We start from the raw sequence: 13,940 nt of genomic DNA, 5'->3' as shown, positions 1-13,940 counted from the left end.
ACAGGCTGGAAGGCAGGTGGGAGGGAGGCGGGGGAAGAGATGGTGGGAGGGTGGGCGGCGGAGACTCAGGAGATGCTCTGGATGCAGGGCCAGCAGTGCTCAAAGGTGGCAAGGAGGCTGCCTCCCAGGACACCTGTTTCAGCCGTGGGTTTGAGGGGGCTGCCCGTGACCTCCTGGGGGGGATTTCAAGCACATTCTCAGCAGCCTCACGGGCCAGCATCCTGGCCGGGACTGACAAAGCACTGCAATTCACCTGGAGAGCTGTGACAGCCCCGCTGGGTTAAAGCAATGGATCTGGGACTTTAGGCCCCCGGACTCTCCAGGGCTCAGGGCTGCGGCCGAGGGCTCCTCAGTAAGGGGAGGAGGGGACAGTCACACAGTTCCTGGGGATGCTCAGAGATGGGGAAGCATCGAGGCAGTGCATCTGGCAGGAGGGTCAGACCAGGAGCCTGTGGAGCAGGGACCCCACATAACTCCTCTTCCCACATTTCTCTGAGATTCCCATCATTCTGATTCGAAGCTTCAGAGAAAACAAGCCTGTGCTTGGCGACTTCCCCATACCCAGCGCTGCCTCAGACACAGGAGGGTCACTGCCTCGTGGCCCTTCCTCAGGTGAGACACTGACACAACCAGCAGTGGGGCAGCGTGCCCAGCACCAATAGCCAACACCCTCTCAAAGCCCAGAAATTTCCTCACTGAGATCTGGGGTGTCTGGGCCTTAGAGTTATGTTTGGGATCAACTTTCAACCAGAATTTCCTCTGAGACATTTACTTTACCTCTGTCCTTCAAATGAAATGTTCGGACCATGCTGGCTGATGCAGCCTTCCTGCTCCTGGCTTCTGCTAACCCTCAGAGCCCCGCCTCCTCTGCGTGGTCCAGGTAAGGCGGCACCGCGCCCTGCACCAGGGCGGGAAGCGCCTGCCCTGTGGTCCTGGCTGTCCCACCAGCTCCCTGCCCTCCAGGCTCCCCCCCCCACCACGTCTCTAGAACACTCCCCGGCACAGCCAGATACCCCAGCCTGTGGCCTCGTCCTGCACATGGGATTTCATGCCTATAAGCCCCTAACACAGCAGCCTCTTGGAGGCTGGGGTCGCTTAATTTACACATATTATGCTCATGATAAGGGAATTCTCACGTCAAGGATAAACTCATTTTTCCTTTGGCCCTACTTCTGAGAAGATTCAGACCTTGTCTGCTGGCTGTAACGAGTATGTGAGGACAGTTTAAAGCCCAGGCACACCGGCAACCAGAACTGACCTTGGCCATCACTGCAAATACACATTTGCACACAGTCACCTATCCTGCCTCACCCCAAACTCTCGAGAATTGAGTATTGTTAAAGAATACCACCAAAATGATGCCTTAAGCCTCTTAAAACCAAAAGACGTTAACATCCTGGAAACTGCTCTCTGCATCTGAACGACATGCCCTCCTTCACCCTGAGTGGTGACGAGCTGTCTTCTGGCCTCGTACAGCACGTGCTGCCGCCCTCCTCTCCTGGAGCGAGGGGTGGCCTTGTGCCAGTGTTCCGGCCCGTGGCCCTGGCAGGGAAAACAGCACCTGCACGTGCGTGTCCTTGAAGAGGGTTGGGGGAGAGACAGAAGGTCGCCTCTTCCTCCATCCGACCCTACCAGGTGGCATGCCATGGCTGCTGGCTGGCAGGATTCAGGCCTGGTGCCCTGGTGAGGGGGGACTTGTTTTGCAGGACAGAGGGATTACCTTCCGTCTGAGGTAAGCAAGGGCAGTCAGGCCATGCCGGGGCTGTCAGCATCCCCTTCACTGACGGATCACTACAGGCAGCTAAGGAAAGCACTGGATCACTACTGACAAGTAGGATGCAAGCTGCGTGGAGGCGTCAGTAAGTCAGAGGAACAGCAGGGTGAGACAGCCCAGTACCCTAAAGTCACTGTCAGATAGTGGCACAAAGCAGCTGGCAAGAAAGGCTGGAAGAAATAAGCGGCACGAGCACAACGTGAGCAAGAGAGGTTCCCGGTGATGAGGCGCAGGTTATACCCAAGAAATGCAATTTCTGGAAGTGAGAAATACACGTGGCCAAGTGAAAAACCGAATGAACGGGCTGTCAGCGGAAGACACTACTTAAAAGGGAATTGAAGATGGAGAAGACAAATCTCCAGAACTCTCTCACACACACTGCCGCAGAGGGCGAGCGGAGATAGGTACCAAAGCCGAAAAAATACCTAGTTGACAATTAAAGGGATGATGGCATATACCTTCTGAATGAAAAACATGAATCCACAGACTCAGGAAGCCGTCTTGTTCCAAATTGGATTTATAAAAAAGAAATCCACGCCTAAGACATGGTGAGACTAGAAAAGACCAAAACGAAGGAGATTCTTCAACGTGTGGAGTGGGTGCAACCTGCTTGTGCTGACTGGCGGGAGGGAAGTGACCTGCATTAGTCCACAGACGGGGTCTCAACCCAAGCCAGGACTGCCATCTCCGGCCTCGATGCGACTCAAGCTAAAAGTTCACTTGAAAGAAAAACTCTAAAAACACCTACACATTTGGAAACACAAAAACAGACATAAATCCACCAAAGCTTTAGAACAAACTCTCAGGTTTTGAAACTCAAAACCAAAACGAAAATAACTGACATTATGTTAGAAAGAAAAACTTCCATATGTGGAAGAGCTATGGTCATGGTTAAAACAAATTGGGAAAGAACATGAAGAACAACTATTCTAAAAGCCAAGGGTTACTATGGCAAAGATCTACCAATATGAACAAGGAGAACATAATGGAAAACTGATGGAAAGTCCACTTTACAAAAGGAATGTAAATGGCCCCTCCAGATGGGAAGGTGTTTAATATCAACAGTAATCAAACTAATGTAAGTAAAACAAATTACTATTTGTTGTTTACCAGACAGGCCAAAAAACCAAAACCAAACCACCCCAAAATGGTGACATTCGCTTATATTGTCATTAACTGAATGTCTGCCTTTGGTGCCTGGTTAAACATAATGTCATACAGCAATTTGACAGAATAATAGGCTAATATGTATTCATATTTAGTCCCGTGGAAACATCTCTTCAGCACAAGGCGGAATAACAAAGCAGGCTGCAGGTATAGGACCATTAGCCTCGTATTAAGCCGGGTACTGCATCGTGTGCACACCAGTCTGTCTCTCAAAGGCTTAAGGGAGCTGTGAAGGCGACAGTGTCGTTTCAATTTGCTCCAGCTAGAATGTGTTACTACCCTTATAAACAAAGAAATTAAACAACTATTTGTAAAGGGCTTAAGAGGAACAGAGGAACCCCGACGTTCTCTGATAAGCTACTGTCTCGATGACACTCTGATGAAAGCCACAGTTTGGTTTAGTCCTGACTGACAAGCCCTCCTCTGGAGAGGCCGCAGTGGCGCCCCAGGCGGTGCTCACCCGGTGCGGGCACCGCACCGAGGCCTTGACGTGGGCCCTCTCAACTCCCCACACCAAGCCAGTACGTGTGCATTTCACAGACGCGGGAGTGGACGCCCAGGGCGCTACTGACCCAAGGACAGCAAAAGAAGAGCCGGCCAGGGGCGCTGCAGCCCCGCCGCCAGAGCCCACCCTAGCGCCCCACTTCCCACTCCGAGACGGGCAGTGAACCCCACGAGTTCCGTATCACGGAGAGCACAGGACTCCAGCCAGACGGTACAGCAAAGGGAGCTCAGTCCACCCTGGAACTGGACGTCGCCCACGACGTCCCCGAGTTTCCTTAACCATCCCGCTGGCTCAGAGCTCTCCCACAAACAATACCTAGCGCACGACAGCAGATAACTCCACTCTCATCAGGGGCCTCGAAGAAGGCGTCGCGTTTACAGACTCAGGCTGCTCTGCTCTGGAATCCGCACTGGCCCTACTTTATACCTTTCCCACGCTCTCTGTCCCCGGCCCAAGGAAACTGCGGTCCTGAAGACACTGATGAACGGCCCAGGAGGCCTCTCTCCCGTCTACCCTCCCGTCCCCTCGATTTCTGTGATTTCTGGAAATAAGCCAAATTCACACCAACTCGAATGCAATTTTTGAGCCTCATTTCAAACAAATCTTAAACTTCCTTCCTCTCTCCAGATATAATTTACCACCCCACCTGATGGATACTTGCTTCTTCATTTGCTTCTTTTTAATTGACTTTTTTTGCTGCTGAAAACATGTCAATACACTCTCTATGGAGATTTCCATCAGGCACCTGTTCTCCTGTGACACCCCAGGCTCTCACTGGGGCCTCTCACGGAGACAGGGTGGAACACAACCCACACTCTTCCTGCTCCCAGTGCCCTGGGGGCAACTCCAGGCGCTCCAGAATCCAAGCCGCTGACCTGGCCCCTTCTCAGCTTCAACACAGTGACTCCCCTTTCCAGGTCATCTCTAACTACCTGCTGGCTTCCTCCTCAATTCTCTCATCATTAGAAAAAAGCAAAACAACAACAAACAAACAAAAAAACACTGAGATAAACTTTTTAAAAGAAGAAATGAAAAATTTTATGAGAGCCAAATTTGAACTTTGAGGCTTGTAAGCCGGGAAGACCATCTCAGAAAGCTCTAGGGACTGTTCCCGAGACAAACTTCTTACGTTAGAGTGGTTTCAGGTTTACAGCAAAGCTGCAAAGGCAGCACAGGCAGTCCCTGAACACCCTGGTGGCTTTCCCTGCAGTTCCACGGTGCGGCTGGCGCGGCCACGGCATCGTGCAGATACATCAACACTAAGAGACCCTACGCTCGGCTCAGTTCCATCAGCATTTCCCTAAGGCGGCGTTTCTGTCTCACGGGATCCAATTTCATCATCACAGCTCCTGGGTTTCCTCTCGGCCCTGTTAGTTCCTCAGACTTCCCCGAGTCTGAGGTTTTCCCTGTGTTTGAAGATCTTGGCAGTTTTCAACCGTACTGGTCTGGTAATGAATCAAATGTCCCCTCGGAGTTTGGGACTGGCACAGGCACATCATCATATATGGAATGACCAGCCAGCGGGGACCTGCTGTGCGGCACAGGGAACGTTACCCAATATTCTGTGACAGCCTAAATGGGAAAAGAATCGGAAAAAGAATGGATGTGTGTATGTATAACTGGATCCCTTTGCTGTACAGCAGAAACTATCACAACGTTGTAAATCAACTACATTTCAATAAAACTTTAGAAAGTGAAAAAATAAATTAAAAAAGATTTGCATGTGCTACACACACACTCACAGTCCCCTGAACCGGGCATCGTCTGTTTTTCTCACGGTAAAACTGGTGTTTTAGGCTTTTGGAAGGAGACCACAGAGGTGAAGTGTCCTCCTCAACAGGCCGCCTCCAGGGGACACGCACATGCCAACGTACCTCGTCACTGCTGACGCTGACCCTGCCCACCTGGCTGAGGACCATCTGTCCGATTTCTCCACCGTCAAGTTCCTTACTCCCCCTACAGACCAAGCACAGCCCATCCTTCGCAGGTGCGATTTTATGACCTGCCTCCCCCAGGCTCCATCTATAGAAATTACCTGGAATTCTTGCGCCCAGGAGATAGATCGCTTCCCACACATTTGTTCTTCAACTATTTACATGAGCACAGGCCCATGGATATTGATTTCCTGCTCTGGGCTACAACCTGTCATCTGTTGCTCAGATGTCCCACCTTCGGTCAATGGGAGCGCCTTCCGCTGGCTCCTGTGACGCTTCCGTTTTGTGAGCACTTGCTCCTTCCTTGCACTACGGGGTGCTCCAGGTGCAGCTAGGTTCCCTCCAGGCCCTCCCCTGGGGCCAGGGGTCTGGGATCCTTTTACTGAAGAATGATAGCGGGAACCAAGATCTAGGCACTGGGTGCCGTCGGAGATCTTTTCAGCTGCCGGTACTCTGGCTTCCTGGGCGGGAGCCCCTACCCCACAACTCTGGAGCCCATCTCCCCGAGAACCACCCTGGACATGACGTACCGCCCCACGCCCTCCAGAAGCTTCTGCTTTAGCTCCCTGTCTGTGATTGTTTCACAACTCTGCTCACTGCCCGAGTCTTCCTTCCAGCTGGATGCTTCCTGAGGGTGAAAGCTCGCGTTACTCATTCCTGAATCTCCAGCACTTACTGGCCAAGGACTCAGCAGATGCTCAATGATATGTGTTAAACGAACAAATGAATAAAGAAATAAATGCATAAAGGAATGGGTATTCAAACAGCCAAACAGCAACAGCTATTCCTATTTTTCAAAAACCTTCATTTGAAGTGAGATCAGATCCAGCAGTCCTCTGAGACAAGACCTTCAATGATTCCCCTGATTCTAGTAATTTGTGTTTTAAGCAGTAGGGAGAGTCTTTCAGGCTAAAGCATGCTGCAAATTTTAAACAAAAATGGCAACCACAGTGAATGTTAGTTGTGGGTTTTTTAAAACATCATTAATGGTATTATTTCTATGCCATCAACTGAAGGACAGGGAAAAATCTAGCTAAAGTAATTCTGCCTACTGAGATATCTCAGTTCATCACTAAATTTTTTCATTCAACTCCAACCAACTCCATTTTTGTCCTTATTTAATCTGTTAAGAGGCACAAAATATGTGACAGATGTGTCCATAAATACACAACCACAAATACTCAGTGAGGGCCTTAGACTCTGCGCCTGTCACGAACCTCATACTTCACTAACATACCAAGTTCAGAAGTCAAGCGAGGAATCTGCACACTGAAACCAGACAGACCACCCGGGTTACTGAGTCGCTTGGCACAACCTGGCACAAAGGAGGCTCAGGTAACTGCACAAACAACATTCATGTCCACCACCACCAGTTCTTATCTCAGATGGTTTCGTCACCAATTCCCCAAAATATTTACTTCCACTTTTATTTTTAAATAACCATAACTCCCCCGTAGACTCGTGTTTTCAAAGTAGTGGGATATTACACTTTCACGGTGTGACCCTGGTTAGTTGACATGGAAAGTCTAAAAAAAAAAATTCAAAGCCACGTCAAGTCTCTATTACAGCAGAGAACGTGAGGACGAGCTTTCACTTGAGTGCAGCAACATCTTCCCAGGAGCACAAGAAGCTTAGCACTGAGGGGGCCAGAAGAAGTAAGTGTTGGCAAAAATTGCTCCATGGCTAATGAAGGTAAAACTGGAAATAATATGCACAATCTTTTGCTGGATTAATTATCAACAGATTAAGTGCAGAATTTATAGCCTCCTAAGACATAAGCCCCACTGTGTCCTATACCCATTTACAACAATCTAATACAACAGTCTGACACACATTAATTTCACTAGTGGAAAACTGCTCTGTTACTCGAAATTTTCTCATACGTGAGTGTACTTCCCACAGTTCCACTGTTCTTTAACTAACGGGGGAAAAAAAAAACCTTAATAAACTTATAAAGAAACTATAACAATTCTACAGTTCAATATAAAGTTAGAAATGAAACTCCACCTCGATATGGACAAATCTACAAAGTTATTATCTATGTGTTAACACGCCAAAGACACTGTTACCTTTAAGACATGTATCAACAGCTTGCCATGTTTCCTAACACGGTGTCATCAAGAATCCTCTTCTTAATAAAACTTCCCTCTCCCAGACAAAAAAGTTTTAGAAGTGGCAGTGTTGCAGATCTGATGTTAAACTTTAGGTAAAGACGAACTAAGGCGCCTACAGGTGGAAGAGCGCAGCTCTGAGTGCTGCCGGGAGAGCCCAGCCACGCCGTACTTACTCCAGAACTTCGTAGTTAGACTTCTTCTCCAGGGCGTTGCCCCGCATCTCCCAGTATGAGCGCCTGGAATCAGAGAAGATATAAACTTACACACGTACGGGAATGTCCGCGCTATTAAATGGCTAAAAACTGTGTGTGTGCGTGGGCACACATGTGGGGGTGGGGGGATATCTAACGACACTGCAGCTCAGCCACAAACATGCCAATCGACTGCGAAGGAAGAGCCAGTTTCATTGGCGGTGTTATTCCGACAGCCTACGACAGGTTAGGTCAGCACAGACCATGTCTCCGCTGAACCACCTCATCTTCCCTTCGGATGAGAAGCAAGTCTGGCTCTTTGCAAAACGAGAAAGGAGACGCCAGCCGTAAACGGGACGAGCGGCCTTGGCTGTGTGTACTCAGTCTCTGCCTGAGAGACAGCAGCGCACACAGCAGGGGAGCGCCAGGGACGCCCGGGAAGGCTCGCTGTTCCTGAGCAAACTGCATGGCACCTGCAGCAGAACAACCACAGGGCCAGTCCAGGTAACAGGTGCCAGGTCTGGAGAGAAAGGCTGCCTCCTCACCGAGAGTGCACACTCAGAATGCTACCGTGGGGTCCAAGCTACATGTCCACACAGTCTCAGACCTTCCCGGGCCAAGTCCTTTCTCTAGAAACCTGCCACGGTGGCGGGGTGCCCTCTGCAGGGACAGCTATCCCGCAAAACGACAAAGCCTGGCTTGAGCCGCTTTGGAACACAGAAATTACCAACCATCTGGGGTAATTTCACAGGAGGATGGACAGTCAACAAGAGCTTTCTCAACTTGTAATAATATTAATACTGGCTTGACTTTTTAAATGTGTCTGACTTTTTCTCTGGAAAATACTAGATTCTGAAGGAGCAAAATTTTAAAGGGGCAAAAAGATCATTTAATTTGTTCTCCTGTTTTCTATTCACGTGGGAGAGACAACTGGAGAGACGACTGTTTTGTGGCGTCTTTCCCTTCAGAGTGAAAAATCAGTGACGTCAAACATGGGAGGAGGAGGGATCAACATAACGTGTGGGTGGAGGAAACCCAGAGGGGCACGGAGGGCATCACGTGGGAGCTGGCGCTTCGGACTCCTCTTCCAGGTCCTGTATCACAGCACTGCTTGCACTACGAAGAGAGTCTCCGAGGACTCCCACCGTGAGGCAGAGTTAACCCTCTGACTGCAGAGGCTCAGGTGTGGATTCAATTCCTGGCCCAGAACAGTGGGTTAAGCAGCCAGGGTTGCAAATGCAGTGTAGGTCACAGCTGCGGCTCGGATTCAATCCCTGGCCCTAAAACTTCCATGTATGCCATGGGTGCAGCCACAACATTAAAAAAAAAAAAAAAAAAAAGAAGAGTTGGGTTCCCGTTGTGGCTCAGTGTTAAGAACCCGACACTGTCCGTGAGGACGCAGATTCAATTCCCAGCCTCGCTCAGTGGGTTAAGAAGCCGGTGTTGCCATGAGTTGTGGCGCAGGTCGAAGACGTGGCTCTGATTTGACCCCTAGCCTGGGAACTTCCATATGCCACAGGTGTGGCTGTAAAAAGGAAAAGAAGGAGTTCCCATCGTGGCGCAGTGGTCAACGACTCCGACTAGGAACCATGAGGTTGCGGGTTCGGTCCCTGCCCTTGCTCAGTGGGTTAATGATCCAGTGTTGCCGTGAGCTGTGGTGTAGGTTGCAGACGCGGCTCGGATCCCGAGTTGCTGTGGCTCTGGCGTAGGCCGGTGGCTACAGCTCCGATTCAACCCCTAGCCTGGGAACCTCCATATGCCGTGGGAGCGGCCCAAGAAATAGCAAAAAGACAAAAAAAAAAAGGAAAAGAAAATGAAAAAAAAAGTGTCTGGAGTTCCCGTCGTGGCGCAGTGGTTAACGAATCCAATTAGGAACCATGAGGTTGCGGGTTCGATCCCTGGCCTTGCTCAGTGGGTTAAGGATCCGGCGTTGCCGTGAGCTGTGGTGTAGGTGGCAGACGCGGCTCAGATCCCACGTTGCTGTGGCTCTGGTGTAGGCCGGCGGCTACCTACACCAGATTCGACCCCTAGCCTGGGAACCTCCATATGCCATGGGAGCGGCCCAAGAAAAGACAAAACAAAAACAAAAACAAAGCCAGACTGCAAACCTTTAAAAAAAAAAGGGGCCTGAGTACGTGTCCCCTGTGAACGCTGTGAAGGGCATGGACAGGGACGCCCAGTGAGAGATGGCTTTCGTTACTGGGCCATGTGGGTAAGGCTGAAAACATTTTAATGAAGAGTTGAGAGTTACACTTAACGATGATTCGCTCTTTGCAGGAACTGTCACTTAATAGCCTTAGGTACTATGAAAAACAGTGATCTCGGGGGAAAATTATTTCTAACCGCTTTGAGTACACACAATCACATTTTAGCTAATTTAACCAACTCATTTAAACTAGCAGCCCAGAAGAAATTTTAAGTAAAATTATACCTGACAAAAGTAAAATATTCTTTTATTCAACGTTTAAAATGGGTAGCACAGGAGATGACATATGATAAGTGGTAAAAAAAAAAGTTATCAGAAATAAGAAATCCAATCTCAGGGAGTTCCTGTCGTGGCTCAGCAGTAACAAACTCGACTAGTATCCACGAGGATGTGGGTTCGATCCCTGGCCTTCTTCAGTGGGTTTAAGGATCTAGCGTGAGCTGTGTAGGTTGCAGACTTGTCTTGGATCCCACGTTGCTGTGGCTGTGTCACAGGCTGAAAGCCGTAGCTCCAATTTGACCCCTAGCCTGGGAACTTCCATATGCCACAGGTGTGGCCCTTAAAAGACCAAAAAAAAAAAGAAAGAAAGAAAAAGAAATCCATTGTCAGTTTTCACCCTCTGCTCTAAAGCTGCACAGTGCAACATGGCAGTCACTGGGCAGGTGTGGCTATTTATGCTCAAATTCAAACCACTGAGCTCCCTGAAGTAGTCAGTGTCCACCTCAGCCAGTGGCCTACACACCGTCACAGGAGCTCCGAGCTCCGTCTCAGACCTGCCTACATGCTAATGCTTTTATAAATCATTCCATTCTAACTCTAATGAAATACCATTTTAAAAGATCTAAAATTAGCAATGTCAACTTAATTCAGATTAGTCTCAAAATTTAATCAAGTTTCAGTCAGTATTTGATTGATAATCTTTATGAGAAAAAAACAAACAAACCCAGAAAAGGTAATGGAAAAAGCTAATGCATAAAGACCTCAGCATCTAGGTATCTACCCCCTTACCGTATCTCCAGACAACCCAACTTCAAAGCAATGTCCTGGTCCACTTGGTCAGCAATCTCTAACATATAATCACTCTTCACCTACAACACAAAGGAACGGGGAGAACAGCGGCGTTTTAGGAGAACACGTTTTAGCCTCATTCAACAAATGCCTACCGAGTGTGTTTACACACTTACATGCTGTGTCAATCACTACGCTAAGGCTGCAGAGAAAAATGAGTAACACTGGAGAGCACAGAATGAAACAGTCTTCTGGAGTTCCCGTCGGGGCTCAGTGGTTAAGGAACCTGACTAGCATTCATGAGGACGCAGGTTCGGTCCCTGGCCTCGGTCAGAGGGTTGAGGACCCAGTGTTGCCATGAGCGGTGGTGTAGGTCACAGACGCGGCTCGGATCCAGCACTGCTGTGGCTGTGGCACAGGCCAGTGGCTACAGCTCTGAGTGGACCCCCAGCCTGGGAACCTCCAGATGCCGCGGGTGAGGCCCTCAAGAGAGAAAAGACCAAAATAAATAAATAAATAAATAAATAAATAAAACAGCCTTCCTCTAAGAAGAATTCATCTAAGAGCACTCGAGCACTATCTGAGGCACAATAATGTCAAGCTGCCTTCTACCCATCGCGTGTCATCAAAGAGAAAAGACGACGGGAAGTCTTCATTTCCACACAAATGTGCAGTGGATATACTTTCTGAACTCAAACTACAGTCCTGGCAGCATTTTCTGGAGCTCAATTAATGCAAGGGTATTTCAAAATCCATTTAGTCCTTCAACTGAATTGCTTCCCCCTAACCTTTGACTCTAAGTGATTAATTGGCAAAGTGAAAGCTGCTTGAAGTGTTACTTTGTAAAGAGAAGGATCTAACAGAATCCTACAAATGCCTTCCAGGCAATGGTCAGGCTCCACTGAAGCAGCTACGGGACGGGTGTCAGGAAGTGAGCGCTCTTATCAGAGGTGAAACACGCAGAGCCTCACGGATTAGCACTAGGTCAACCTCTGCCACGGACTTTGAAGACAGGGACACTCATTCTGAACCTCAGTTAGGGAAACGCTAGTTCTTCCCCCAAGAAGGAGCTCCGTTCTTCTCACTGGCAGACCTGGATGACAAACACTGTACTCCATCATTATGTTAGGAGTTTGACCAACACAAAACTCTGAAAGTGCCTTGTCTCCCATGAGTATTTCACGATACCGACCATTTTGCCTCCTGATCCTCAACCCTCATCACTGCTCTCTAGCCCTTCACAGAAAAAGCGTGTTGACCTCTGCCCTTGGAAAAAACCCCAAAGATCCTGTTCTTCAGCTACTGCTACCACGCCTGACGGTCACTTGCTCAAAAGACTTCTACTGCCCGGTTAATGACTCTGTCCACCTCATGTGGACTTTTGTCATTACAACCTTCCCTTTCAAAGACCCCCAACTCCCCTCATCTCTTTATTTTAACTGCCTGGCAAAATGAACAGATAATGAAACCAACCACCCACCTCCTCCACGCTCACTGCTGAGCAACTGGAGATGTGACATAGGCTTTGCTTTAAATTCACGATGACAAATCTCAAACGGTCACCTGAAACTGCTTGGAGACACAGCAATGCCTGCCTGGGAAGCTTGCCAGCACAATGACTCGCACTCTCTCCAGTCAACCTGTTACATCTCCTCCTTGGAGAGCAGAGAGAGTCTTCAGATGGGAACGCCCAGAGCCTGTAAGCCGACAAGCACATGAACTCACTGCGCTCACGACAGGAGCACAGGAGCGGGGCCACTAGTTCTGGCCTCAACGCCACTTCCTCCGAAACCTTTGCTCTGCCTTCTGCAGCAGCAGCTACACCAAGGTGGTCACTAAAGACTGACTGAAGAGCGAGCAAATGAACGAACGAGAAAAGTCCAACTGGGGTTTGGATGACTCTGTGTGCAAATGTTATTTTCCACACAACACTATTTCTTACATACAGTAGGCATATAAGACTGATTCAACAGAACTGAATTCTTCAGCCCACTAAATTAAGCAAAAAGCTTTGATTCCGGAATCATTTTGTCTACAATTCGACTGGCTCTTTCTTCTATATAGCAAAAAATAAATCTAAATTTAAAAACTTTCTGCATCATAAGTAGGTTTATTACTGAACCCAAAAATGAAGAGATAAAGTCTGTATTTATACGAGTTAGAGAAGTACTACAGCTGTTCTGACTGAAACATTCAATGGATCTTAGTTTGGTATAGACTTCAATGCAACCACAGCAGAATATCAATTACATGTTGAAGAAAATTCATCATTACAAACTTATCTTAGGATTAATTACTAAAATTTTTAAATACTATTCAAAGGTAGGAAAATGTAATCACGTGTTTTACTTACTCATCAAAACAATTCAAATTCATACTGGTTGCAAATATGAAAAAAAGGGAAAACAGAACTTGACAATCCCTCTGGAAGAAGCCATCTGCCCTCACCCAGCCCTGTGGCAGCTGCCCTCTGCGAGGCTGGAAAACTGCCCCCTGGAGGCCCCGTGCTCCTCCCGGTCACCCAGGCTCCCGAGCTGGCGTTCCCTGAACCCACTGCACTTATCACATCCCGATGCTGTGCTCATGCAACTTTCTTTACGACTTGGGGTTTTTAACACCCGGTGTTCATTCTTTTTTTTTAATAAAACATTTCTTGACTTTCATCTCTTAACTCCCAGCAGAAGTCACTACTTTCACTTGTGAGATAAACGCAATTTATTGAATATTAAAGTGTGTGTATGTATAGATATCTAGTTGCTTAAGTATATTCAGCGCCACGCCAGATGTATAATAACTCTCATGTCATCTTCAAAACATCACCGTGAGTCGGACACTACTATAAACCCCAATTTATAACCTTAGGAAAAAATCTCAGAGAATGAAGACAGCAGAGGAACGGGTTATTGCCTCTGAGGCTAAGTATGATGCTGTTTCAGACACAGTACCTACGGTCTGTGTTGTAACTCTTCAAGACAGGCTTTAGCCCTGTTTACCTGAGGCCGCACAGCAAGAGTTACAGCTAAAGCCTGACCCACGGGCCC

At 48.2% G+C, this 13,940-nt stretch overlaps 1 protein-coding gene across 28 annotated transcripts in view; it reads right to left on the bottom strand.

Moving 5' to 3' along the window:
* The window catches only part of PTK2 (protein tyrosine kinase 2), a 238,606-nt gene that overhangs the window by 114,083 nt on the left and 110,583 nt on the right, over window positions 1–13,940 (bottom strand). For all 28 annotated transcript variants that reach the window (XM_047783173.1, XM_047783176.1, XM_047783177.1 and 25 more), the window contains 2 exons: window positions 10,900–10,979; window positions 7,668–7,730 (listed from right to left, as the gene is read on the bottom strand). In XM_047783173.1, the coding sequence (XP_047639129.1) occupies window positions 7,668–7,730; window positions 10,900–10,979 (143 nt within the window). The remainder of the gene's footprint in view (window positions 1–7,667; window positions 7,731–10,899; window positions 10,980–13,940) is intronic.

This window comes from Phacochoerus africanus, chromosome 6 (genome assembly GCF_016906955.1).
Source record: "Phacochoerus africanus isolate WHEZ1 chromosome 6, ROS_Pafr_v1, whole genome shotgun sequence".
NCBI classification, from domain to species: Eukaryota; Metazoa; Chordata; class Mammalia; order Artiodactyla; family Suidae; genus Phacochoerus; species Phacochoerus africanus.
The sequence above is the reverse complement of the archived record's forward strand: the minus strand, read 5'-3'. Positions and strand labels throughout refer to the sequence as shown.